Source organism: Diceros bicornis, chromosome 20 (assembly GCF_020826845.1).
Source record: "Diceros bicornis minor isolate mBicDic1 chromosome 20, mDicBic1.mat.cur, whole genome shotgun sequence".
NCBI lineage: Eukaryota > Metazoa > Chordata > Mammalia > Perissodactyla > Rhinocerotidae > Diceros > Diceros bicornis.
Genome location: NC_080759.1, coordinates 22,419,327 through 22,447,184, shown reverse-complemented (window position 1 = coordinate 22,447,184; position 27,858 = coordinate 22,419,327). Strand labels below are relative to the sequence as shown.

At 39.1% G+C, this 27,858-nt stretch overlaps 1 protein-coding gene across 1 annotated transcript in view; it reads left to right on the top strand.

Moving 5' to 3' along the window:
- Positions 1-27,561, top strand: part of ITGA2 (integrin subunit alpha 2) — an 88,168-nt gene extending 60,607 nt beyond the window's left edge. Inside the window, exons 15-30 of the mRNA XM_058564104.1 lie at positions 26-162; positions 2,991-3,130; positions 6,191-6,342; positions 8,647-8,757; positions 9,538-9,620; positions 10,049-10,190; positions 11,321-11,413; positions 12,013-12,089; positions 12,176-12,259; positions 15,965-16,067; positions 17,594-17,704; positions 18,931-19,035; positions 20,885-20,998; positions 24,174-24,263; positions 26,737-26,853; positions 27,325-27,561. Of these exons, the coding sequence (XP_058420087.1) occupies positions 26-162; positions 2,991-3,130; positions 6,191-6,342; positions 8,647-8,757; positions 9,538-9,620; positions 10,049-10,190; positions 11,321-11,413; positions 12,013-12,089; positions 12,176-12,259; positions 15,965-16,067; positions 17,594-17,704; positions 18,931-19,035; positions 20,885-20,998; positions 24,174-24,263; positions 26,737-26,853; positions 27,325-27,405 (1,740 nt within the window). The 3' untranslated portion in view covers positions 27,406-27,561. The remainder of the gene's footprint in view (positions 1-25; positions 163-2,990; positions 3,131-6,190; positions 6,343-8,646; positions 8,758-9,537; positions 9,621-10,048; positions 10,191-11,320; positions 11,414-12,012; positions 12,090-12,175; positions 12,260-15,964; positions 16,068-17,593; positions 17,705-18,930; positions 19,036-20,884; positions 20,999-24,173; positions 24,264-26,736; positions 26,854-27,324) is intronic.
- Positions 27,562-27,858: the final 297 nt, after the last annotated feature.

Here is a 27,858-nt window from a genome sequence, read left to right as displayed (position 1 = left end):
TTTCATGTCAAACTTGCTCTTTCAGAAAATCTTGGGATCCGATGGAGCCTTCAGGAGCCGTCTCCAGTACTTTGGGAGATCCTTGGATGGCTATGGAGATTTAAATGGGGATTCCATCACCGATGTGTCCATTGGTGCCTTTGGACAAGTGGTTCAGCTCTGGTGAGTCAGAGAGAGCCAGACACAAGCTAGCTAACTAAAAAATGACCTGCTAAAATTGCAGTGCTGGTATTGTGGAAATGCCACATGTGTTATATAAGACTCTAGGACATTTATGTGTCATAGTTTGTATAAAGGAAGGAATATGTTTTTCCTGGTGGGAGAAAAAAAATATTTGCTTAACGTTAGAATCAAGTTTCTCTTCTCCATATGGTGAGCAGAAAAAGCGCATAGAAAAGACAAAGCCTTTGAAATGCTATCCAGGATATTTCTGAATATTATCTACCAAATTGCCTTACCTCAGCTCACAGAAAGGAAGCCTCATGAGAATGTCCTAAAAATACTGAAACACTCAGACCACACAAGTAAAGTGTAACTTCTCATGTGGCTATAAGGTATTTTTTGAAATTATTAGTCATAAACCAGAAGCCATTATTTAGGTTTAACTGACCTTTCCTTGACCTCAGAAGGAGTTGAAGAGCAGGGGGGGAACAATAAGGAATTCAGGGCCATGTGATTCAAGGACAAAAATAAATATATTGGGCCAGCCCCAGTGGCCTAGTGGTTAAGTTCAGTGCACTCTGCTCTGGCGGCCCAGGTGCGGTTCCCAGGTGCGGACCTACACCACTCTATTAGCAGCCATGCTGTGCTGGTAGCCTACACACTAAAAAATAGAGGAAGATTTGCACAGATGTTAGCTCAGGGCAAATCTTCCTCAGCAATAAATAACTAAATAACTAAATAAATAAATAAATAAATAAATAGGGCTGGTGAGGGAGTGGAATCAGAAGGAAATTGAGAATATGATCAAGAGTCCCCAAGATAACATAGTTCAGCCATTCATTTATTTGTCTCTGTTGAAAAATGTGCTGTAAATGTCCAAATATATCAAGAATAGAAAACATTACATACTGATGTTCTGTTTTTTCTGAGTTTAATGAAACTATTTACACTCTCTCACTTGTGCTTTTAAAGGATGAAATGCAGTGTTTTTAATGCATCGTTTTAATGAAAACTTTATGTGGAAAAAATAAAACTCAAGGATAATGTTTAAGACTTTGAAAAATAAGAAAATGCTTTTACTGAATAAAATCAGTTAAAATCAGTTAAGAGTAGCGTACCATTAGAAAAATACAAGTTTTGAGAACATAATTATATGACTGATTTTTAAACAATTTTCTAAGAAATTATACCTTTCAGTGAGCATCACCCTGTAGCCATCTCAGTAGGCTTCGTCCTTGTTGGGGTATATTCTTACTATATTCTATGACTCCGTTTTAATACAGTCAATGATGGCTAAACTTTTTTCTTTGAAGGTGAATTTGATTCTTCAAAGCAGTCAAGGCACATGGAGTCAAATCAATTTACTGAGGTGATCAGTCAAGCTAGGTTAATGCCATTTTGTGGTCACATTCCTATAAGGTGCTGAGACTGGTTTTTCTGGGGAACTTCCCGAGAATAATTTTTCAAAAACAGGTTTACAAAATAATTTAAATCAATACCATCTCCACTGGGATAAGTGCTCAGCCTCTCAAAGAGACTGAGTTAAAGAAAACATTCACTTAGACATTTTAGATCTTTAAAGCTTGAGGCTATGTTGCATTTGTTATCAGATGTTTTATGACTGCTTATTAACTATTGAAAGAATTTTTCAATGGACTCAAGTCCTTCAAGTGGTACCTGAAATTAAAAGAAAATGTTTTCTATCTTATTGTGGTATTTTTCAAAACAGTGATATTACTAATTCTCCTTGCTGCTTTGTAAATAGTTGAGGGTATGCACAAGGGGTCATTATAATGAAATACAAATTCTGCTGGCCAAAGAATTAGCAGTCCATGGATTCCAATTTCTCGCTTGCTAACTGTTACTCAGTAAAGTGGTAAGTTACCAAATGTCTTTGTGTCTCAGACTTTTTCACTGATAAAATGGAGAAAATATTTGTTCTACCTGTTTCACAGAAGTGGTATAGGAGCAAATGAGGCCACGCGCACGTGAAAGCCTTTCAGATATCTAAAGGGCTGAGCCAGAGTCAGAAATCTGTGGCACCCTGCCTGAGATGGACTCCTCAGCCATTTTCTGGCATCAAGCTAGTTGCCACTATCATGGCCATATGCCACACTTCAAAGAATCACCACCTTGGGGCTGGCCAGGTGGCACAAGCGGTTAAGTGCGTGCGCTCCACTGCGGTGGCCCAGGATTTGCCGGTTCAGGTCCCGGGCGTGCACCAACCCACCGCTTGGCAATCCATGCTGTGGCGGCGTCCCATATAAAGTGGAGGAAGATGGGCATGGGTGTTAGCCCAGGGCCAGTCTTCCTAGGCAAAAAAAAAAAGAGGAGGATTGGCAGATGTTAGTACAGGGTTGATCTTCCTCACACACACATAAAAAAAGAATCACCACCAGCCACTGAGGCAACAGGAGACAACCACGATCACACTCCTCTGCCTACCACCCCCCCTTGCCACCTGTTCTCTCCCCTACCTTTGTGAGAAGAGTGAATATCACTGCTTCCAGCTGGCAAAACACAACAGGGACAATGACTTTGTACTTTACTTACCAACAGGTTGCAGACTCTCATCCTGTGCTCACTCATGTGTTCGTTAAACAAAAAAGATTAAATGTGGATTATCCTGGGAGTATGGTCACAAAGGAAAAAGACATTATCCCTACCTCCCATCTTAGAACTTTCAAATATAAAATACTGCTCAAGTGCTTAGATAAAGAGTGGAGAAAATAATTGTATAATGCTGGTACTGGATCCCCTATGTAAAGTTTATAATATGTGCACTCGGCAGTTACGTCCATCTATCTGTTTCCATTTATGTCTTTCAGGTCACAGAGTATTGCTGATGTATCTGTAGATGCTTCATTCACACCAGAAAAAATCACTTTGCTCAACAAGAATGCTGAGATAAGCCTCAAACTCTGCTTCAGTGCAAAGTTTAGACCTACTAAGCAAAACAGTCAAGTGGGTGAGTAGACCTGAAATAATCTGTGTGAAGATGGGTTTGCTTATAAAGTTTAGTCCTGAATATAACCTATACTTTGGATTTGTAGACCAAAAGAAATTAAGATCTTGCAGATGTTTAAATTGCCACACAGTTGAGGTGCCTAAGCATGGTTAATTAGGCATGGAAGTTTCATGTAGATCTTCCTCCATCATCTCTAGAAGATATCGTTCTGCTGCAGAAAATTGTAAACTCTATGATGTAATCATGGGCTCTCCCAACTCTATCCTTTGAGTTCCTCTTACCCACAGGTCCCTTACTTAAAACCTTGGGCACACAGATTATACTGGACTACAGCCCGTATTAAATGAGTACACCATATGTTGGCTAAGCCGTGATCTAGATAGGGTGTCTTCAGTACGAGTGTCAAATATTATTCCTATGCTTGAGGAATTAATAAGCATGAAATAATGAGAGAGAAAATATAAAACAATATATAATTTGTGCCCAGTGTTTTAAATTTTCTAAATAATCCAGAGAAGTGAGTCAAAGTCTGAAATGTGCCCTATCAGCAGAGAAGAGGCAGGAAAACTGTGGGCAGATGTCAGCGGGAATTGTTGTCGTCGCTCTCTGGGACCAGCCAAATCGTCTTTCAGGGCCTGGCTGAGGTCCTACCTGCTCTCTAGAGTCTTTTCTAACCACTCCATCTCCCCTGCGTCTCCCCTGCCGGCTCCATAGGTAGCAATTGAGTTAGCACATGAGTGAACGCTAACTTCTTTTGTTAGCAGCTGTTTCCTGTGTCCTAATCTCCCTTCCATCAGATTTCAGCTCTAAACTTCAGAAACCTGTAGTTCCTACAGGTATTTCATTAACTAGTAAACAAACTTAAAGACTAAAAATATAGAGGCATGTTAATTGTCACCATTCATACCAAGAAATAAATAGGTTAAGAACACAAAGCAGAAGTTAGATCCACATCTTGGCACACTGTCCATATTTTTCTACTTTTCATGTGTGACAGTTTTCCTTTCAGGCGTTAAAAATTGACCCAATTCTGAGAAGCACATCTCACAGAGCTGCCTTGTAGTGCGTCCATCTGAGGAGCCATGATAGTTGAGTCAAAAACCATTACTGTATAAACATTAAGTGGCTAGATGTAATGTACAGTGTGGTGACTATCGTTAACAATACTGTATTGTATATTTGAAAGTTGCCAAGAGAGTAGATTTTTAAAGTTCTCACCACAAAAAAAAGTTGTAACCATGTGAGGTGATGGATATGTTGACTAACCTTATTGTGGTGATCATTTTGCAATATATACACATATCATATATAAAATCGCTATGCCGTACACCTTAAACTTACACAGTGTTGTATGTCAATGATATCTCACTAAAACTGGGGAAAAAACATTAAGTGGCTAGTCTGCCTAAAAGATTAATTTGGAAAATATATTCCTTGGCAGAAATGGCTGGCTGGTCACCTCTCCCGGCCCCGAAGCTTGGTTTCGTCTTGTGTGTCTTCCTTCCGTTTTTGACTGTACTCCACCCCTTCCGTTGCCGCACACTAGAAAGGGCCTTTCTGCTCTCAGAAAATTCCCTTCCACTCGTTGTCCAGGGTCTCTTGCTATTGGGCACCTTTCCCTTTGAATCTTTTCCTTGACCTTCAGGTCCACACAGTCATGATCATTTGTCACTTAATTGCTTGGCAATTGTAGCATGTAAGACATGAATCTCATCTTCACAAATTTGAAAAGTGAATTTATGAAGCATATGGTCTCTATTATTTATTGCATCCGGTGCACACTCCAGTTTCAAGTTAATAACAAAAAAATTAATATATTGCCAATGTGACTATGATTTTTACCAAGCTGCTTGAAAAAAATGAAACAGTATTATCGTGTGTACTAACTTTGTCCTGGCTACAGTCACCTTGCTGCCATTGTTTTTTCTTTGCATAATTTTCACCGCTTATTTTTAGTTCATTTGATTCTCATATATTTTATCTATCTTTGTTAACCTCATTAAGTCATTGGAGTAGGAAAAATTATACACCTCTAATAGATATTTTAAAGGTAACATGTAGAACTAATGTTTTTAGAAGTATATGCAACCTTTGAAATATTGAAAGGAATAAAATAAAGATAGAGTCACCCCAAATAAGGCAGTTGATGGTATGAATAGTATCTGATCTTTGCTTTCACTTTTGGACATGGGGCCAGCATACTAGAGCTGAAGTTTCTAATAGTTTGGACATTGGCTCCTGACATCAGTTTTTATCGCATTTGTTTCTCATTTCCATTTCCCTGGGCTAGTATTATTGTCTCTGTTTTGTACATAAGGAAAGGTTAAGCAAATTCCCTACAGCTCATAAACAGTGGAATTAGGATTCAAACCAAGTCTTCCTGATTCAAAACTTATTCCTGCAATGTTGCATGCCTTTCCCTATGTAAGCATCTAGAATATGCAGGGCACTATACGTGTTCCCTTAGAGCATCTCAGTTCATCTTCACAACTGCATAGAAACAGCAAGAACAAGGGCTCTGATTTCAAAATTACCCAAATTTTATTTCTGACCATCCCCTCGCTGTGTGAACTGAGATGAATTATTTTACCTCTTTTGTTCTGTTCATTATACGAAAAATAGGATAATAATAGCCACTTTCCAGGTTTATTGTCAAACTCGTGTAGGATAACATATAAGAATATGTTCAGTTGGAGGCACTCAATAACTGTTCCTTTCCTTTTCATACCACTGTGTTATGGATGGTGAAATCCATGGTTGAGGGAGTAATTTGACCAACTTCATTCAGTAGATTTCCTGGTGGCAAGTCCACTTTTCTTTCCACTGCTTCAAGCCACGTTTCTTTAAATCACGTTTCTTTGTATCCACAGTCACATACATCACACTAGAGCCAGAATTACAAATGTCATGGGCTTTCCACAGTTCACAATCCATCAACATAAAGACTGTTTTTTATTTTCTTAAAGTCAGAGGCTTCACCCAATAAGACACAATAAAGCAAGGATGCTCTATCCTTAAAAGTTTTTTTGTAATAACATTTCTTTATGATTTTTATCATAGCCATTATATATAACATCACAATTGATGCAGACCTATATTCATCCAGAGTAACCTCCAGGGGTTTATTTAAAGAAAATAATGAAAGGTACCTGCAGAAGAATATGATAGTAAGTCAAGCACAGAGCTGCTCTGAGTACATCATCCACATACAGGTGAGGCCTCAGAGTCATCCTTTTTCATCCCATTTCTTCTTAAGACTAATGAACGGTGAAAATCTAAAATCGAAGCTTATGTATTAGAAAATGCTTGCCATTCTAATTAGTGCTTTTCTTGTCTAATTCTATGAACAGGAAGCATATTTCCTTTATACTAATATATGTGGTCACATTCTATTATTATATAAGTCAGTAGCATTAAATTTTATTTGGGATTGCAACTAAAAGGGCTAAAAATAAGATTCTTAAAGAAATCAAAGACAGTGCTTTTTTAAATGTTTAGCAGGGAGAACTTTTAGTTGACAATAAATTTTATTTTGACATTGTCCTATCAGGGGAAAATTTTGTTCATTTTTAAACTACTGAAAAGGACAATTCCAATTGTGGTTTCCATTAAGTTTAAGTTTTTCCATTGGGTTTATATTAATATAGGTGAAGGATGGTAGGTTATGAGGTTAAAATTATTTGCTCTAATCTTATACCATAATTACTAGAGTCTCATGGATTTTGAAACTCTCCCAAGTAGGAAAAATGCCTCTCAGGAGAAAACTTCCAACAGGAAATTTATTTTATAAATTATGTGAATATTTCCCCCTAGAAACCACGTAATGGTATTTGAAAATGTAATTTACTCAAGAAACTATTTTTAAAAGAGCTGTTTAAGAACTTTCCTAGAATATGGTTCTTAGAGTTAAGATGCATAAGAGTTGCCAAGGGAACTTTTATAAAATGCATATTCTGGGTCCCACCCACCAGAAGTTTGGGTTTGAAGATCCAAAGAATATGCAGATTTAAGGGACACACCTGGATATTTTTGATGTAGATGGATGGTACACAGATCTCATCTCAAGAAACGCTAAGTATAAGAGTTAGAAAAACATAAAGTTAATGGTAAGATGAATTAAAATCAGTTGAGTTGTTTAATTTATTGTTCAAGTTGAAGGTTTCTTGTTTGTGAAGGCCTGGACTTTTTTGTTGTTAAGGTGCCAATTATACAGGTTCTCTAAAGGAATAGAAGCCAGCTTCCATTCTCTCCTATCCTGTGCTAAGTGACGGATGAAATTTAAAATGTAATCCATTGTGGGGGAATGAGGACAACCAGACTATTGTTCGTATATAAATCCTGTTCACTCTTATGTGTACTTGTGAAGTTTTCAGAAGGTGTGTGTTATTTTGGTCAGCTAAGAGATATTGCTTCAGTTAACACACCATATTTGATATCAGTACCAAAGTTCATTCTATGTGCCAACCCTGCAGCCAACTGAAGAAGCATTTTCTTATAGCCAGGAAACAATCCTAGTTGTCAGCGGCCCCCCGCCCCCCGCCCCAAAAGGACTCAAGACAGGAGAAGTCCTACCAGTGAATGGGTTAAGTGAAAATGAAGATATCACTTCTCAGGAAAAGGCAAATTTGATTTTTAGGGTTTATCGTTTGTATAGACATAGTTCTTTCCTGACGAGAACTGGGATGATGTTTGTAAGAAGACTGCTAGATGATACTCGCAACCCTGTGTTGGGATTTTCACACTTTTCAATAAATAAGAAGCCTCGGAAACTGGAAGTGGCCCATGCCTCCTGGGACGCTGCAGATCTTCCACCCTCTATATTAAAGGCAAAGAGGAGAAGTTGTACTTGTAGCTGGGTAGCGCCAGCTTCAATGGCTGTTGAGTGGTAACGTGCATCATATTATATGGGCAAGAAGCAGTGTGGCTTCTAACAGTCAGCTGGGGCCAGAAGTTGAGGAGTTGGATTCAGATGTGGGAATCGTCTTTATCTGGTTTCGTAGAGCAGGGTTAGGTGCTGACTAAGGAAGAAAGTCCACTTGTCCATTCCCTGACTGCCAGCCCTGGGCACCTTCCTTTTGAGGGCATAATATTCCCTTCCAGAGATTTGGTCAGGACACCTAAGGACTCTTAAATCCTGGCAATAGGAATTGGAAGGATGTAGCCAACAACTCAAGAGCTGGGTACTGACTTAGGGGTCTTTTGAACATTAAAACTGGACATATCATCTAAATATTTATAGTTACTTGTGTATAAATAAAGAGATTACTGATGAGCTTAACTAAGAATTGCTGCTTTTGATTTTTACTGAGCTCAAGTCTCTAAGGTTCTTCACAGCAGAGAGGATAAGAGCAGAATTAGGACAGAAGAGAAGAAGCAAGAGTCTTGAAAATTCAAAACAATGATATTCTATATAATTGAGGGCGCACTCTGTTCTTAATTGTGAACACATTCGTAGTCATTTCTTGTTTTGAAGCTGCCATGCCCTATAGACTGACAGCGTGTCTGTGTGTGTTTAGGAGCCCTCGGATGTTGTCAGCTCTTTGGATCTGTGTGTGAACATCAGTCTGGAAAACCCTGGCACTAGCCCTGCCCTTGAAGCCTACTCTGAGATTGCCAAGGTCTTCACTGTAAGTGTTGCTGGAATTCGTACTCGCTAACACAGTTTCACAGTCACTGCAGTAGTGTTTGAAAGATAATTAGGACACAGCCTTTAAATTAATTTTCTAAATGAAATACACTTATATGTAAATTCATTGGCAGTTAAGCTCCGTGAAGGCAGGGGGTTTTGTCTTCCTTGCTCGCTGCTCTATTCCCAGCCCCTTGAGCAGTGCCTGGCTGACCATAGGTGTTCAATAAATATTTGTTGAAGAAATAAATAACAGGGTCCAGCCCAGTGGCGTGATGATTGGGTTCGCACGTTCCGCTTCAGCGGCCCAGGGTTCACGGGTTCAGGTCCTGGACGCGGACCTACACATCACTCATCAGACCATGCTGTGGCAGCGCCCCACATGCAAAGTGGAGGAGGATTGGTGCAGATAGTAGCTCAGGGCCAATCTTCCTCACCAAAAAAAAAAAGAAAGAAAAAGTAATAAAGCAGACCCCTTATGCTCACCACCCACTTAAAAAATAAAATGTTACCAGTAACTCATGAAGTTCTCTGTATCACTCCCCACCCCAATCATATCCACTTTCATTTTACTACCCCAGGTGAATCATCATCTTGAATTTTGTATTTATCAATGCTTTTCTTTCTGATCTTGCTAAACATGTATATATTTCTAAAACACTGTTTAGTTTTGCATGGTTTTTAACTTTATGTCAATGGAATAATACAATACGTATTCTTCCACAATTTGCTTTTTCAACTCAGGAGCGAATGTCTGGGGTTGTTTATCCTTTTTTTGTAGATCCCTTTCTATAAAGACTGTGGTGATGATGGAGTTTGCATCTCTGACCTAGTTCTAGATGTCCAACAGCTGCCAGTTGCTCAGTAAGTTTTACTTTAAAGCTCAATGTAAAATGTAGAAATAAAAGACCCATTAGATTACTTTCTTCAAATGAATGTTTATGGAGAATTTTTTCTATGAAAGAAACATCCATAGCTAATAAAGATCTTTAAAATCTAAATTTCAAATTCTACCATCCATATAGAAGTAAAACAATAAGAAATATAAAACCATTTGTGTTTGGATGGTTCCTTTCCCTGCATTGGGATTAAAAGCTACAAAGAAAAAACCCAATAGCATTTACTTATTTATTGTCAGTATCAGTTTACTATGAAGACAGTTTATTATTAAGCAATTTCTCAGTCTTCCAAATAAATCTAAAGAGTTTATTTTAGAAATAAGTGAAGTATTTGACTACTGGCCTTTTTGTTTTTTTTACCTTAATGACTTTTTTCTTTTTTCCTTTTGACAGAGAACAACCCTTTATTGTCAGCAACCAAAACAAAAGATTAACATTTTCAGTAACACTGAAAAACAAAAAGGAAAGCGCATACAACACGGGAATTGTTGTTGATTTTTCAGAAAACTTGTTTTTTGCTTCCTGGTCCATGCCGGTATGTGATGGCGCCCCGGGCTACCGCTGTTGTGTTTCCTACTCCTTGTCAATTACAGTCTTCCTTATACTCAAATCTCCACATCCTCTGTGTTGTCTGAAGAAGCACTTTAACCCTCAGCGTGATCAATCCTAACTTTGGGGCTCCCAACTAGTTAAACCGCATGAGAACATAGCCTGGTTCTGCATCTAGAGCAGTTCTGCTTCACAGCTTGGGTCAGTTTTTCCTTTGCCCTGGGACTTGGCAGCCGTAGCCAGACACTACCGTAACTCTTCTCCAGCCATCTGTGTGATGAGGCTGCCGTCATGCCGCACAGATGCTACGAGCTGCGCTTGCTCTGAGAACTTAGAGTCCCACAGCTCAGACTGAGCTTTGTAAGCACAGGTCTCGCTGCTGCCAAGACGACGCATTCCAGCGAGGTCGCTTAATCATGTCGACTTGATCACTATACCAGGAACACCCTTGACCATGAATGTCCTCCTGGTCCTTCTTCTGCCACCAAGCAATGGAAAGGAGAGAAGGGAAAGGCTGAGACTTTTCCAAATTTGCTACTTGATTGAAAAAGGATTGAAAAATGGTTTCATCTAAAGTCAATGTGAACTTAATAGATTTAGGGTCCTAACCCTATTCTGACGTCAGTGTTTAAATTTCCTGTGCCAAATGGCAACTTCTTATTTTAAACAGAAAAAAAACTGAGGAAAATTAAAAAAGATTCTTTAAATTATTTAAAATGTAGATAAACACTAACATATGCTTTTGTTTTCTTCTCTTGAAACTACTAATTTCAAATATATTGAGAGAAAGGGTATGTATTAAAAACAGCATTTCTAAATATTGGATTAAAGTTAGTTTGTGCTTTTGAGATATAAGAACTATGATTTATCTATGGGGAAAAATTCCAGTAGCTGACCTCTCCTTTGGCTTGTTGGGTGTCCTGCTTAGCAATAAAAATAGTATATTAGCCACCTGGATGATACAAGACTTTCAAGTCCTGGGGGACAATAAATTACTTCATTGTGAACCAAGCTTACTGCTAAAATGTCCATGTGGTTTATACATCCTTCAGCCTGTATGTGCATACACACACACGTTGTAGACTAATTGACCATTGTTTCCTTGGTCTCGTTCAGGTTGATGGGACGGAAGTAACATGCCAGGTTGCTTCATCTCAGAAGTCGGTTACCTGTGATGTAGGCTACCCTGCTTTAAAGAGAAAACAACAGGTACAACTTGCATTTCATCCTCAAATCCACATAGTGTCAGTTCATCAACGTACCATCGGCCCTAGTGTCAGTTCACCAACGTACCATCCTCTTATTAGGTGTCATTATTTGATAGGCATCACAAAATAGCTGGCTGCATATTTAGAGGTAGTTTTTAATATCAGAATGTTTTCTTTAAGTTATTAATACAAGTGGGATTTCCCCCCCATGCAATTCATTCCAAAAAGCACGTACAATATGGATTTTCTGAATATGTTGACCCATGCTGGTCGAAGTGCTGTACATAGAGTCACAGATATCATTTGTTAACCTCTGGTAAGCAAACGTTACATCAGCACAACGCTTTCAAATTCAGACAAGTATTTGTGCCTGTGACGTGACGGCTTGTATGTGTCAGTTGATTAAGCCCTTCTAATTCTAAAGATGATGCATGCTGAAGCAAGGTGGACAAGTAAACAGGTGTTCTACAAATTTGAAAGCTTAAGGTATATAAAATTCAGAATCAGATTGGAGTGAGTTTACTTTTATAGGAAACTTTTTTTCATGTTGGCCCTGAGTACAAAGCATCACAGATTGATGAATTTTAATTTTGTGTATAGGTGACTTTTACTATTAACTTCGACTTCAATCTTCAAAACCTTCAGAATCAGGCATCTGTCAGTTTCCAAGCCTTAAGGTAAAACATAAGGTAGTCATGAATTGATGATGGATGGCTTTTATAATAGTTCTCTTTAAGTAATTTCCTAATGTTCATTTCAATAGTGAAAGTCACGAAGAAAACAAGGCAGATAATTCAGTCAACTTCAAAATTCCTCTGCTGTATGATGCTGATATTCACATAACAAGGTGGGTGAAGCAGTGAGCGGCCTGTGACCACTCCAGTTCATAACACATTTGGCTCAAGATTAAACAATTCCTCTATATGCTCAGTCTTAACTGGAGAATTTGAATCACAATGTTTCTCCCTTGTCAACTAAAACAGAAGCCCAGAGACAAACTGGTGCCTGGGGGAATCTTGAGCAACTCTTTATGTCTATTGACTGAGAGCAGTACCAGAAAGGCCGAGGACTAACCCTTCTGCCACATGCAAGGGGAAACCTCCCTGCAGGCCCTCAGAGGAGCTGCAAACCTTCCCAAGATGTCAAAGCAGAACTCTTAGGGTCCTGAGGAGTTGCCACCACTTTCTTCTTCATGCCTGTGTCCTACTGTCCACGCAAGATCTTTAGCAATATCCCTATTCCTGGACATTGAAGCTCCAAGCACAGTGCTTTGCACATAGTAGCTCCACCACAAATGTTGAATCAAGTCACAGAAAATTAGTTTCAGGGTGGAAAATTCCTGACATAACAGATTAGGAGTTTCTTCCAACCAGGAGGAAATGAGCCATTTTCCAAAGGAGGTCAGCCACGAAGAAATGCTTCCCTTTTCTGGCCTGCCCAAAGCAAGTAAACCTGAGAGCACGGGCTGAAAGGGTACTAGTTGATACCAGTCATCTTGAGTTGCTCAGAGAGACAAGTGTCTTGAGAAGTGAGTAACATGGAAACACCACAGGTGCTAATAAGTTGGTATCATCACCTTCACTCCCACTTAGAAGTGAAGCAGGGGCCAGCCCTCTGGCCTAGTGGTTAAGTTTTAGCATGCTCCTCTTTGGTGGCCTGAGTTCAGCTCCTGGGTGCAGACCTACACCACTCATTGGCGGCCATGCTGTGGCGGCAACCCACATACAAAATAGAGGAAGACTGGCACAGATATTAGCTCAGGGCCAATCTTCCTCAGCAAAAAAAAAAAAAAAAGAGGTGAGGCAGGCTCATGGACCCAGAGACAGCAGAGTACAGCTGTGCAGGTACACAGGCTACAGGTGACACTCACCTCCAAGCCTGGGTACCAGAATTCTCTACCTGGTGAGGCACTAAGCAGCTTCCCAGCACAGATCAGTGACCCCTGGAAAACACACAGCAGTGTATTCCCAAGAACCCAGGCTGCAAATTGTTCAGTGACAGCAGATTTCTCTAACTCCCACCACATCACTCCAGCCCCTAAAAGCCTGGACTATGTAGATCATCCAAGAGATCACTGAGCAAAAACAAAAAGGAAAATGTGTCATTCTGTCTAGAGCCTGAGACACATGAGCGAAGATGAAAAGAATGCTTCTGTATCAAGTGAGTTGCAAACTGTAAAAGCAGAAACCAAGTTCAGCCCAAGTCATCCATCCCTGAAAAATTAATCAGTAACTGCAGATAGCAAAGGACCTTCAGTTGCTAAAATAAGTAATTGAAAACAAATGTAGCCAAAGAGATTGATAGGACCACATTATCTGAATTTTTTTCTTCCTACTTATGATTCTTTCTCATCCTAAATGCTTTTTGTTAATACAGCTTTTTATGATTCTACTCTCCTGCCATGGCCAATTTTTTCAGATATTTTAACATGAAATGAATGTAAGATTGAAAGGGGACTAACATCTTAACTATGTATTTTTTGTGATGATAAATTGGATTCTAAGACATTCTGATGTTCCTTAAACTATATTATACAGTTAAAAAAATTAATATGGAGAATTATAAAGAATAAAGCTAAAGTGGCTCCTAATCCCACGACCTAGATAATTCCTCCTGATGATTTTTAAAAAGAAAAACATTAAATGTACATGGATAGAAAATCCAAGCATTACAGAAAGATACACAATGAGAAGTAGAGTCATCCCTCCCCACCTTGTCTGGTCATCCCATAGATAACTAACTCAGCTGATTTCAGAAACCTTCCAGATGCAGAGTTTGTTTATCTACCGGGATATATGCATGTCACACACACACACACACATACACATTTTATTTACCCAAATGGAGTGATAAAATTTTTCTGTACCTTGCTTTTTATATAGTCTTAAAGAGGTTTTCATTTCAGGACATACAGATCTAACTTGTCCTGTTCCTGGTGGATCAGAATTTATGTAACCAATTCAATATTAATGAAATATTTGGTTGTTTTGCATTTTTATTTTGTTTTGTTTAACCATCACAAGCAATGCTGTAAAAAAAGCTTTTTTTCTTTTTTTTTTTGGTGCGGATGATTTCCCTAAGCTAACACCTGTTGCCAATCTTCCTCTTTTTGCTTGAGGAAGATTGTCCCTGAGCTAACATCTGTGCCCATCTTCCTTTATTTTGTATGTGAGATGCCTCCACAGCATGGCTTGAGTGGTGTAGGTCTGCACCCGGGATCCGAACCCGCGAACCTGGGCTGCTGAAGCAGAGCATGCCGAACTTAACTACTACTTAGGCCGGCCCCTAAAAAACATTTTTTAACAAACATCTCTGCAAACTTCTTGAAAAAAAGTCCTACCCAATTACTGAGTGGATCCCTTAGCAACCACCTTGATAATGTATAAATGTGCAATTATATTGTGCAAATATGATGGGTGGGAATAGATAACAGTAGAATTATTTCTAAAACAGGATCCCCCTGAGTGTAGCTAACTGCTATTATAAATATATTGATCAACACATAAGTAACTTAAGGAACACTTGAGTAACAAATGGAAAAATGTTGGATCTCTTTAAAATGCAAAAGCAGAACACATTAATCAATTTAGAAACTGGCTGTATTTAGGAGCTCCCACAAAGATCTTCTGGAAGGCAAAGGGAATAATTCATGCACATACAGCCAGGCTTTCTGTTTCAAATCCTAGTCAGTTTTCCCATTTTCCATGTAAGGCTGACAAATCGTTATTTCCTCTCATATACATAACCTTGACAAATACCACATCTATTTAAGTCTCCCTATGACATATTTTCCTTTTGAGAATTTGGAAAGGCTTTTTTTAATGCATAAAAAAAGAGAAAGCCAAGATTTTTAGTAAAGAAACCAAAAAACTCTATCTCAGAGAATGTCCAGTCCAATTTTTTTAGGAAATAGAATCAACATCCTATAATTAGGATAAATTGGTGGGAATGAATATTGCTTCTCAGACTCCTACCCTGCTACTCACCCCCCACCCCCAACAAAGCTACCCTGGTTGGAATCCAGCCTCAGAGCCCCAGAAATGAGTGAGGACAGGGAAGAATATCCAGTTACATTCTGGTCTGAGTAGTCCTGTGGGGGCTCCTCTGACCTGGTTCATCACTTCACTTGCAAACCCTAGTTGGCAGTCTCAAGCTTATAAATCCATTCATCCGATCAACAAGGACTAAGTTCCACTATAGTAATACACTAGTCAATATAATAGCAATCTTGAGAAGAGTTTCACTATCAACTCTAAAGTAACACATTTGTACTTATTTTAGAGACTTTATAACTGATAAATATATAACATAAAGAATCTCAGCAGAAAGATCATGAAGGGATATATTTTGAAAGGAATTTGTTTTAGCCTTAGAAATGTATATGGGACCATAAGCCCATAACAACCATTTGTTTTCATTTAGTGTGTTTGTACCTAAGTGTAAACTGTTTTACTTCTAATATAAGCTAGATGATATTTAAATAAAAGAAATATTAAACTTCAAGAACAACAGCATAACTAAAATATTTGGCTTTACAAACATCATCCAACAGATCTACCAACATAAATTTTTATGAAGTCTCTTCGGATGGGAATGTTCCTTCTGTTGTGCACAATTTTGAAGATATTGGTCCAAAATTCATCTTCTCCATTAAGGTTGGTAAGCCTGTCATAAGGATGGAAAAATCAGGAGGATGGGGAAAGAAAAAAATGAGGCCAGGAAGAGAAGAAGAAAGTAAAAAGAAGTTGAAAGATACCAATGGTTCTCAAACTTGAGCATGAATTAGAATCACCTGGTGATCTTGTTAAAACACAGGTCACTGGGCTCCATCCCTAGAGTTTCCGATTTAGTAGAGCTGAGGTGGGCCTAAAAATGTGCTTTTCTAACAAGTTCCCAAGTGACGCTATTGCTGCTGGGCCACGTGCCATACTGTGAGAACCACTAAGATAGACCACAGTTAAGTAAACAGCTGGGCTTTGTGCACAGTTATGTGTCCTGGGTAAAGGATATATTTTGAAAACAAATGTCCAACATTAATCAACAGAGTGTTAACATAATGGTATCTCTGTGAGCAAAAGTCTCTGGAATATAATTAGTATGCCAATTTATCCTTGGAAACCACTCCTATTTGAGAAGCTTATGATTTGTATACAAATATGCATTTTGTATGGTCATGCTAGGTAGTATCTAGAAATATTTTAAAATCAGTTTCTAATGGCTATTACTATGCAATTATTAATCTAAAAATTATCAATTATATAAAGATAAATTAATTTGTGAAAGAATGACTATTTTATAATATAATAACATTACATAAACTTTGGAAAGTAAAAAGAAAAGCATTCATCCACCACCCGAAGTCTATACAGTCTTTTTTCTATACATTTACTACTACATTTTGTGCATTTTATACAAACATTTTGTATATTTACTAATCTGTTACATGGTTGCAACTCTGCAATTTGGTAATTTAAAAAACAAAATCTTTAAAAGAGTCTTATTTTGTGATCCAGATACTGGAATTTATAAAATATGCATGGTATTTGGCAACTACTTCTTTAATGAAACATTTAGTCAATTAGCAGTAACAATAAAATAACTTTCATAGAGAGGCTAATAAGTACCAGCCTTTGTATCAAGTGCTTTACATATGTTGACCCACTTAATTCCCAGATAAGTTATGAGGTTGGTAGGATTACTATTCCTATGGGTGTTCTTTAAAATATTTAACAACCAGCAGGGCATGAGCACTGGCCAGTTAGAACAGACTCCTCAGCAATGAGAACAGATGTTGTACCTGTGCATACCAGTGAGTTGCTGATTATTTTACAAATGAGAAACTGGAGCATAGAGAGGTCAAGTACCTTGCCCAGGCCACACTGCTAGTCAGGGGCAGAGTGGGACTTCATTCCCTGGCAGCCCAACTCCACAGATGGTAGGTGTTTTTAACCATCTCCTAAGTCACAAATTATTTCCCAGTGAAAATTGTAGATGTTGAGATTTTTCCCGAGAGGTGAAACACAGAGACCCAAAGTGTGACTCTAAAGTAATGACTCACTTACATATGGACTCAATCTTACCACGTAATAGCTGCCCTTCATCAACACAGAGGTTATTGATCACTTTCCTTGCAAAATGTGGATGATGTAGCAATCTCCAGAATGTTTTCTTCCATACATAGGTAACAACAGGAAGTGTTCCAGTAAGCATGGCATCTGTAATCATCCACATCCCTCAATACACCAAAGAAAAGAACCCACTGATGTACCTGACTGGGGTGCACACCGATCAGGTAAGGGCAACCAGATCACCTATAAAAATGTGCACTTTCAATGTGGAAGTACACCATGAGGTTGGGGTGATCGTGTCTGACATCTTATACATAGGAAACTGAGAAAAGAACCACTATGCATCCTGAATGCCAATTAACTAGCAGTTAGTTTCATATTAGAAGCAGGGTATTGTTATAAGAAAACAAATGTCTGAGTCTAGAGATTTACAAATGGCAGAAATTATTCCTAAAGCCCCATTTTGGCTAGATGAAGATCTGACCTTGTCAGAGCCCTGTTCATAGAGGAGTTAATGGACTGGGAAGTCAGAGATTGAACCCGTGGTGGGTAGAGTAGTTGGTTGACACAGGTGCAATTGGTAGCTGCTCTTTAAGCTGCCAGCCTGGACTTTCGCCCAGTAGTAATCAACCCTGGCTGCTCATTTAAATCACCTGCATCCATTTTGTGTGTGTGTGTGTGTGTGTGTGTGTGTGTGTGTGTGTGTGTGTGAGAGAGAGAGGAAGTTAGCCCCGAGCTAACATCTGTGCGCATCTTCCTCTATTTTGTACGTGGGTTGCCGCCACAGCACGGCTGACGAGTGGTGTAAGTCCACGCCTGGGATCCGAACCTGCGAACCCTGGACCGCTGATGCGGAGTGCGCGAGCTTAACCACTATGCCACCGGGCCAGCCCCTGGGTCCATTTTTAAAAAAGGGTAATACCCAGGCCCACCCACCGGGCATTAAATCAGGATCTGTAGGGCGAATGCATCTATAACCAGAACTTTTCTTTAAAAGCACCCCCATTCCCGCCGAGTGGTTCTAATATGCAGCCTGGCTGGAGAAGCTCTGCTGAAGCCCAACCCCTTGACACTGGCTCAGCTCTTAGCTGGCTCTACGGTAGTGTTACTCCTGTGGTATACATAGGTGACTATAGGAAATCAAAACCCTAAACTGTTCCACAGACAAGAACCCTGAATCAAATCCCTCATAGTCTACTGTTATTGCAAATTTGTCTCAGCACATATGGGTGGTAAGAACCATGACCACCCCCTCAAGTCACATCAGGAGGATCTGAGTACTTCAAAGCTCACAATAGTGATGACAAGAAGTGTGGCCAGCTCAATGCTATGAAAGAAGCCTAAAGCCCCTCCCTCATCTGACATGTGACAATAGCCTATCCTAACATGTTGAAAGGAACATCATAAACCATTTTAGTTCCTAAGACTGATTCAATGTCCTTCTTTGTAGGCTGGTGACATCAGCTGTAATGCTGAAGTAAATCCACTGGAAATAGGACAGACGTCGTCTTCTGTATCTTTCAAGAGTGAAAATTTCGGGCACATAAAAGAATTGGTGAGGACAGGTTAACGGGGTGACAGTTTCCTTTGGCAATTTATTGTTTTACCTGGAAATCAAGGCAATTCTTTTCTTCCACCACCTCATCATAGAACTTTCTTATTTTGCCTTTGATGGCCCTTATGAATCAAGGTTTAGAAATACATGGTCAAAACTAGGTTATTGGAATTATTACTTATGCCATTATTATAAAATACATGTTCCAGACTTCAGGATATCAACAGGACTCCATGTAAAACTACTGTTTTTGTGTTGTGCATTTTGGAAGTATTGCAAAGAGATGGGAGTGAAGCGGGCATGTGCTGTGGAGGTGAAGCTTCTTCCATTCCCCTCCATGTAATCCCAGATGTCTTTTGCTAAATATGACTTTCTGACTACCCTGCTCTGTTTTCCAATATTTTGTTATCTCCTGCTCCAGAGCTATGCCCCTTTCTTTGGGAAAGAGACTAGTCTAGCATCTAGCATGGTTCTTGGCACATATTAAGTATTGGAATAGGCAAACATTTAGCAAACAGTAACCCTAAACAAACCGCAGCTCTCCTCTATGAACAACATTGAAATTCTGGTTTACTTTTATTGCTATTGCTTTATTTCTTAATGGATGGGGGAAACAGAAAAATAGAAGAATAACATATTTCTTTTTTAAGTAATTACAATATAAATGTAGTTTACATCCAAACAGTAGTATGTAAAAATGCCCAATAGAAACTCATCTCAGGGTATGCAAAAATATTATACCTCTCAGCGTTTTCCTTATTTTTTGAAAATGTTTTGATTTTGTAAAAATGGCAACTGCTTATGATGAACAACACGAAACAAATATAACACCAAAAACTACAAAGAAGAAACTAAAGTTCTCCAGAAATCTAACAGCTAACCACTTGTAACATTTCATGAACATCCTTCTCTATACCTCTAAGCATTAATCCACGTATAGATATACATATACTGTTACATAAATGGACCACACTATAATTTTTATAGGCCAATATGTCATAGACTTTTTTAAATAGACTTTATTTTTTAGAATAGTTTTAGGTTGACAGCAAAATTGAGTGGAAAGTAGAGAAATTTCCCATATACCCCTTACCCCCACATAGGCACAACCTCCTCCACTATCAAAATTCTCCCACACCAGAGTGGTACATTTATTTCAATTGATGATCCTACATTAACACACCATAATCACCCAAAGTCTATAGTTCACATTAACTTCACTCTTGGTGGTGTACATTCTGTGGGTTTGGACAAATGTATAGTGACATGCACCACCATTATAGGATCGTACAAAGTAGTTTCACTGCCCTGGAAATCCTCTGTGCTCCACCTCTACATCCCTCCCTCCCCTCTAACTGTTGGCAACCAATAATTCTTTCACTGTTCCTTTTTTTTTTAATCTAAGAAATGCATCTTTATCATTAGGTTTAATGACTCAATGGTACTGCATTTTGTGTATGTATATCCAATAATTTAGTTAACTAGTATGTTATTGATAAACACAAATTATTTAGGTTTCTTTTTTACTCTCAGTAGTGCAATAAACAGGCTTGGTGTACTTTTTCCCCACACATTTATGATTATTTCCTGAGGCCTTCCATTACAGATGGGAAATGGCTGGGGCAAAGGGTGAGCACATTTTACATCTTCAGACATAAGGCCAAAATCTCTTGAAGAAGGATTATACTAATAGTATACTATAATATACTACTATAGTTGATGAGATTGCTTATTTCCCTAGATCCTTCCTAGCACTGGGTTTTATCTGTCTTTGTAAGCTATTAGCGTTTATTGTTTAAAGCCCATACTAACCCTCTCTCTTCTTTCACCATTGACTGCAATCTGAAAGAACTGCAGAACTGCTTCCTGCCGTAATGTCACCTGCTGGCTGAAAGACCTTCAGGTGAAGGGAGAATACTTCCTTAATGTGTCCACCAGAATTTGGAACGGGACTTTTGCAGCAGTAAGTATCAGCTTTATTTATTGGGTTTATCAATAGCAAGGAAACCTAAGGCTTCATTGTCAAGAAGTCATGCCCTTTGACAAAATTAGTATTCTGGCTAATGTCAGCAGTGCCCGAAAAACCCAGAGCAATTTTCCCCTGGAAAGCAGTATGCTTCCATCCCTTTCCACAGCTTGCCCAATCTGGCTGTGCCCCAGAATCACCTGGGGTGCTTGTAAAGCGCCTGCTTCTTAGATTCCAGGCCAACCTCCTACACCAGAATCTCTGGGAATGGTGTCAAGATCCCCTCCACTGCCCTTGGGTGTAATGGGCCACCAGCTTTGTCTCCCTCCCCTTGCTCTAGATATTTCTGACTTCCTCGTCTCCACCACACCCAAATCAAAATGCACATGACTCTGTCTCATTCCTTGAGCTCCCGGCTAGTTGTTTGATTGCTCTCAAACCACCCAGCAGATAAATCTAACATAAGGATCCATCTTCCTGTATTAGAGCCAGGTAACCACTCTGCTTTCCTGCTTTACCCTTTCTCTGGTGAGAGCCCCATGTATATACAACTTTTTAAGTCATTTCAATCTCATGAAAAGTTTGAAGAAAGTTCCAAAACAATGTCGGTGTGTTTTTCCATTTGGCAGGTGTGACTCCAGTGGCGATATCTGCTTTCAGCAGCGATTTCGGGAGCCAGAATTTCAGTCTGGCATGAAAAATATAAGGCTAGGCAGGGCTCTTTAAATCTCACTGCGTAAGGGGCTAGCTATTCCTTTTACCAACACTGGCTCTGATTGAGGCAGCAAAATGGAAATTAGTCTGAAACCTCCAGGGGACCTTGTGGCTTTCAGTGGATTTTTTTTTTTAAACAAATAAATCAGTCTTCAAGGTGCTTACCGACCATACTGTATTCCCTATTTTCTAATCATTTCATGATCTCTCCAACAAACCCCACTCCCTGCTATGGAGTTCTGTATAAGATTAGAGAACTAAGCTCCCTCCGAACTTGTCCGTGGAATCAAAACATAAGCAATATTCTTGGATAAAGACATAATAGAAAGAGGAACAGTGAAAGGCAGAGGAAAAAATACACAAGTGGGGGAGGCGGTGGAGGAGTGAAGGGCTGGGTTTTCTTCTTGCTTTTGTTTTCTTGTTAGTTGCATTTGCCTTCAGGATGCCCCTAAATCCTGTAAGAGGGGAGCACGCCGATGGTTACCCCACCGTCCCAGCTGCTGCTGCTTGTGCTCGGATTCACCAACTAGTTCTTGGCTCCTTGCATTTGAGGAACAAATGTTTTCATAGCAACCTTTGCCAGCTGGGAAGGAAAACTGACTGTTGCAAATCAAAGTGCAATCACACCAGCTCTGTAAAATGCATTTGGGTTTTCTTGAGTTTGTTTAAAGCTACATCATTTTAACTGTAAGACTTTTTACCATACTTTCCCAAAGGTTTTCAGAAGCAGCAATTTCATTTCAAAATTCTGAAGCGGCATATGATTTAAGATTTTTCAACACGGTTATGATGGTTAAGCTGAAAAACACCCGTTATTGTATATCAAGTCCTACACATCTTCCTCCTTCATGAGAGGTCAAATGTTTATCCCCACCTTGTTTTCAGCTATTTCAACAGCTAAGTGCATGTTCTCAGACCACCTAGGAGACCCAGTCTGAAATATGGATCTCATTTCCTGTATGAGAGCCCATGAATATACTGCATTTTACCCTCTTTCTGATGCAGTGCAAGTCAACATTTCAAGTAATTTCATCACAAAGTGATTGCTCAGGCCTCCAAATCGATGGCATTGTTGGCTGCCATCTGTAAGGAAAAGCCTTGTTGAATGCGAGCAGGTGTGTTACTTCACTCTCCCAGGTATGCGTGGCATACCTACCACTGCCTGTTACCCTGCAGGATATTGTGTACCTGTGCAAAGGGCCAGACTTGGCAGGGCAGATATAGCAGTATAGTAAGGAAATTCTTTCATCCTTAGTCTACAGGACTGTGAAACTAGCATTCACTTAACTGCTACTCTTTTTTTTTTTCATTTAAACCATTATTAATACTCTTAATGTCCCCCTGATAATATATACATTTAAGAGACCAGTGATCAGGGTTAATTTCTGATGCAATCCTCCATCTTGAGAAAATTAAGACGACTAATCAGAGACAGAGCCAGTGGGAAGGAAATAAATTGCTCACTTTTTGGATATGCATTCTCCTTTTCTGGCTCCCAGATATAGTTTAGCAAATTACCTCATGGAGGATAATGAATCATGTGCCCTAATAACCAGAAAAACTGCATCCTAGTAACCCACGCATGTGAAGGCAGTTCTCAAATCTTGTACTGAGATCAGGCATTGTGTTTTCTTTCAAAGCAAGCAGGAGTCCCAATATTTGCATTATAGAGAAAACAATATACACATCAATAATGCATCCATTGACAAATAGATTATTTTTCTGTAACTAGATCCAGGGATGCATGTAAAATTAATTCATATTAGGAGGTTACTATAACATCAGCATAAAATACATGTCCTTCCTATATGCCTACCCCAAACCCAGTATTTTTTTACAGAAATGCTTGGATTAGGAAATCTGAAATTATTGCTCGTTACATAGCATGACAGAGGCTCAGAGTGTCTGCTGCTGACAAGCATGGTCAAGTTCAAGTGTACTTTTTAAACAGTATTATTTTACACATACGTACCCAGAAGAAAAATTCTCTTCCCTTTTTAATCTGATTTTCCATTCCTTCATGTGACTTATTCAGGAAGTGTATAAAAATATCGTTTGCAATTTTCCCTCCTGTCACAAACTTCATTAAGTTTTTAAAAATCTAACTATGATCTTTCCCAATTAAAAACTCCATTTCTAAACCCTTGTTTTTCAACCCTGTTTTCAAGTTAGAACCACCTGGAGAGATGTTTTAACCTGCTGGTGTCTAGACTCCACCCCCCAGAGATTTGGTTTAATTTACTGTGGCAGGCCTGTCATCCACACGTTTTAAGCCTCTGGTACTTCTCATGTGTGGTCTTGTCACATACCGCCAATTTAAGCACACGCAGCTTCTTGAGTCTTCAGAGTTGGCATCTGCTCCCGTCACTTTCCACAAGGAAATAAATTAATAAACATGCTGAGTTTTCTGCATTAACCTCTGCTAGGATAAAACATATTCTTTATTCTTATGTTCCAGTCGACTTTCCAGACATTACGGCTGACAGCATCTGCAGAAATCGACACCTATAACCCTCAGATATACGTGATCGAGGAAAACACAGTCACGGTGAGCATGTCACATCCCTCCCTGTGGGCGTTAGAGTCTATGATAGGCGTTCCATTTCTGAAAACTCAGAATAGGGGTTCTTCTCACCTACGTGTATGTAGAAGTATCTTACTGAAACTCTAAAAATCTGATGTTTATTTATGTTGAGCTTTTGGCAAAGATGTTTGCTACTCAGAAAAGTTCAGTGATATGCTTGCCCTCTTCCACACCCCCTCCCCGCTCACGTTGGCAAAGCCAGATCGGAAGCCATGATCCAATGAATGGCACAACAAAAGGGGCTCCATCTTGCTTGTGGCTCCCTTCTCCATGCCAAACCAGCACCACCAGTTCTTCCTTTCTTCTTATGCTTACACAAAACAGTCTAGATCTTAGGCCGTAAAATCCAAGTCATGCTTAGTTGAATCATGTATCATATTGCAGAGAATTTTTTAAAGAGAAGTGCTGAAGTATGCTTAATAAATAAGGCATTTATTAGATGGCTTCTTTTTTTTAGTAGTATTCCTTATAGCTAGACATTGACACTGTGTGAAATGTCCATTCATTAATCTCACAGTCTAGAAAACTATAAATGCTCCCCTTGATTAAAAAAAAGGTTTTGCAAAGAAATGTATTTTCAGAGAAAACAAAGGCTCACTGTTCAAAAAGCTGGCATGGGACAAGTTTCCTTTGCACTGAAACTCTCGTTAGAATACGCCATATTTAGATATAGCGGGATTTCCATGCTCAGCTAATCTGCTGGCAGATCCCTGAGCATTTTCCTCCTAATGCTTTTGTTAGAAACTGGAAGCCAGTTCAAGACGCTGCCCCCAAGGCTGGCCTGGCAGCTGGCCTCTGTCACTGCTGCAGCCTACAGACTCGGTTAAAAAGCCAATGGCCCTGTGAACTCTGGACCTCTCAATGCCTGACAGTAGAGTTCACAGCACTGCTGTCCCGTGGAAAATGATTCCACACAACAGAGAATGCTTTTCTGCCTCTGGTTTAGGACCCTCAGCAAAGGACCACACCCTCTCTTCAGAGGCTGGAGCGTGGAAAATCAGAAATGGAGCCAAAGGAAATGTGGCTTCAAACTCAAAGTATTATGAACTTAGCCTCAGGGGAAAAGTACTATAGATATTTTTAAAGTTCATTTTAGAAAAATGTAGTGTTCAGACAATACTTGAACCTCTGCTGAAGTCTTTGTTTTTTCAGAAAGCAGTGTATTAATTGAAAATTCAAATTAACAACTTTAATGAACCCTGTAAGAGATTTTTCTTGGTTTTCTCTGAGCAATACTGATAACAGAGGCCAACTATTACTTAATTGTGTCTATATAAATATTATTTGAATCCAAATAATATTTTAGACAATTTTTTAAATAATATTTGGAATCCAAATAATAAATTGACATATCCCTATAGGTAGATAAGTGATTCTTAAATTTATTTAAATCCTAGGCCTATTTAAAAATCTAATACAAAAATTTTATACTCATGGATCCATAGATAATCCATGGACCCGACTGGGAAGTTTTGGAAGACAGACAAGTAGAGCCGTAACTGCCATTAAGCAGTCAACTCTATGAATTTATAGTTACTTTATTCCTAAATTTATGAAGACTTATTGTAGCTCTTGAAGATACAAATGAGAATATAATCACCAAAAGGCCAGACTTGAGTTTAGCCCAACTCACACATTCTGTGATGAAAAACAGCTCATCTGCCACTGTAATTCGGTGTCAAGTCAAGTAAATAAGGTTTTGTCCCCTTGTTTTGCTCCAAAATGTAGCTCTTGAATGATAGAGCCTGTGGAGGAAATGGTTGCGATTCTTTCTGCAATTAAAAAAAAAAAAGGAATATACAGTTTTACTGTTAGAACTCCTAGGGCAGCCGTTCTATTACAAAGTCGCAAAGATTGCCAGGAAGCGGACATAGGGAGTCATATATGCAGGCTCAAGGACAATTTTATCACTGAAAAGGTAAACTTGAGCTCTGAGATCCTCTACTTTTTAACCATCCATATCAAGTAAGCTTGAGTGAGAGTTAAGTGAAATCGATGTGTTAGGAGCCCAATACAAAGTTGTTGTTACTGTTGTTTAATCACAAGGGATTTGGGTTTTGTTTAGTTTGGCCTTTGACTCTCCTCCCCAAGACTGGGTTCCAAGTGCTTTCACTTGATGATGAGACCGTGTGCCAGAAATTGAAGTTCCTATTGCATAAGTAATTAAAGTAATCTGAGATTGTCAGAGATGTCGTATCTGCTAAACACTGCAATTAAAGGGAGGAAACTAGAAAACCTGAATTCCTTGCCTGCACTTTGCAGGAGCATTTTCTCTAGAAATTGTATTGCACAATGTTTAATTGAGGAATGCGATCATGAGCAAGTCACGTCACCTTTCTAGACCGTCATTTACAAAATTAGAGAATTTGACTAGACCATCTCTTTTTATTCAGTGCTGAAATTAGTTAACTCAATTGTTGTGTATACACATTTACAGATTCCCATCACGATAATGAAGCCCCACGAGAAAGCGGAAGTACCAACCGGAGTTATAGTGGGAAGTGTAATTGCTGGAATCCTTTTGCTATTAGCTCTGGTTGCAATTTTATGGAAGGTAAGAAAAGTTTCATATTTTAAAATACAGGGCTCCCAAAGACCTCCATCTTGAATTTCCTTATCAAACAGCAACCTTAAGTTTTATATGGTACCTCCCTCCATCATAAGAGAAAAGGAAATTCAAGTTCATTTGCAAATTCTCACTCACATCTTTGAAAACAATCAATAAGAATTATATCTCTGTGGTCTTGGTCTCTGTCCTTTTATTCAACCTTCCTGTCATCCAGACCCCTGAATGTTTTGTTCAGCTGCAAAGAGAAGACCCTGAAAAATTTAACTTAATGCAATTCAGCTGAATTCCGTGGGTATTAATTTCCCCACTGAGGGGCTGACACCGGGTCAGTAGTCTGCACATTACCCTCTTCAGAGCCTCAGTGACTCCCAGACGTGCTTTAGAGAAAGTGGGCGGGAAAGGGGCCCCTACAAAATAAGCCATAGGTGGCAACATTTTTACATCATCGTCTTACAGCTCGGCTTCTTCAAAAGAAAATATGAAAAAATGACCAAAAACCCAGATGAGATTGACGAGACCACAGAACTCAACAGCTGAGCCCGCAGTAGTCCTCCCCGCGTGGGAATTGGCAGCACCTCAGCCTGCGTCTGCTATTTGCGTGAATGGATTTTTTTTTTAAATCCCAGTGTTTTATAATGTAATAGATAAACTAGCTTGATATTTTAAGAAAACTGCAGGTCGGTTTGGAAAGAAGAAATTTCTTCTTCTTTCCAAAGAAGGGGGGGGAAGGGGCGGGTAGGAGAACAAAGGGACCAAGACTTATTTTATATGGGGAAAAAGTGATCTTCATGCTGGCTGGTCCAGAGTTTACATTATGAATTATAATTACATCATAACGTTTCAGAAACGTGAAATGCTTCCAAACGTGACAAGTTTTAAAAATATAACCTTTCTCAGATTTTTTGGGAGAAAAAAACCAGTCACTTAAAATGATTGTTTTTAAACAGCAACTACGTAAGTGGAAACAGTCCACTCATGGTATAGATAGAA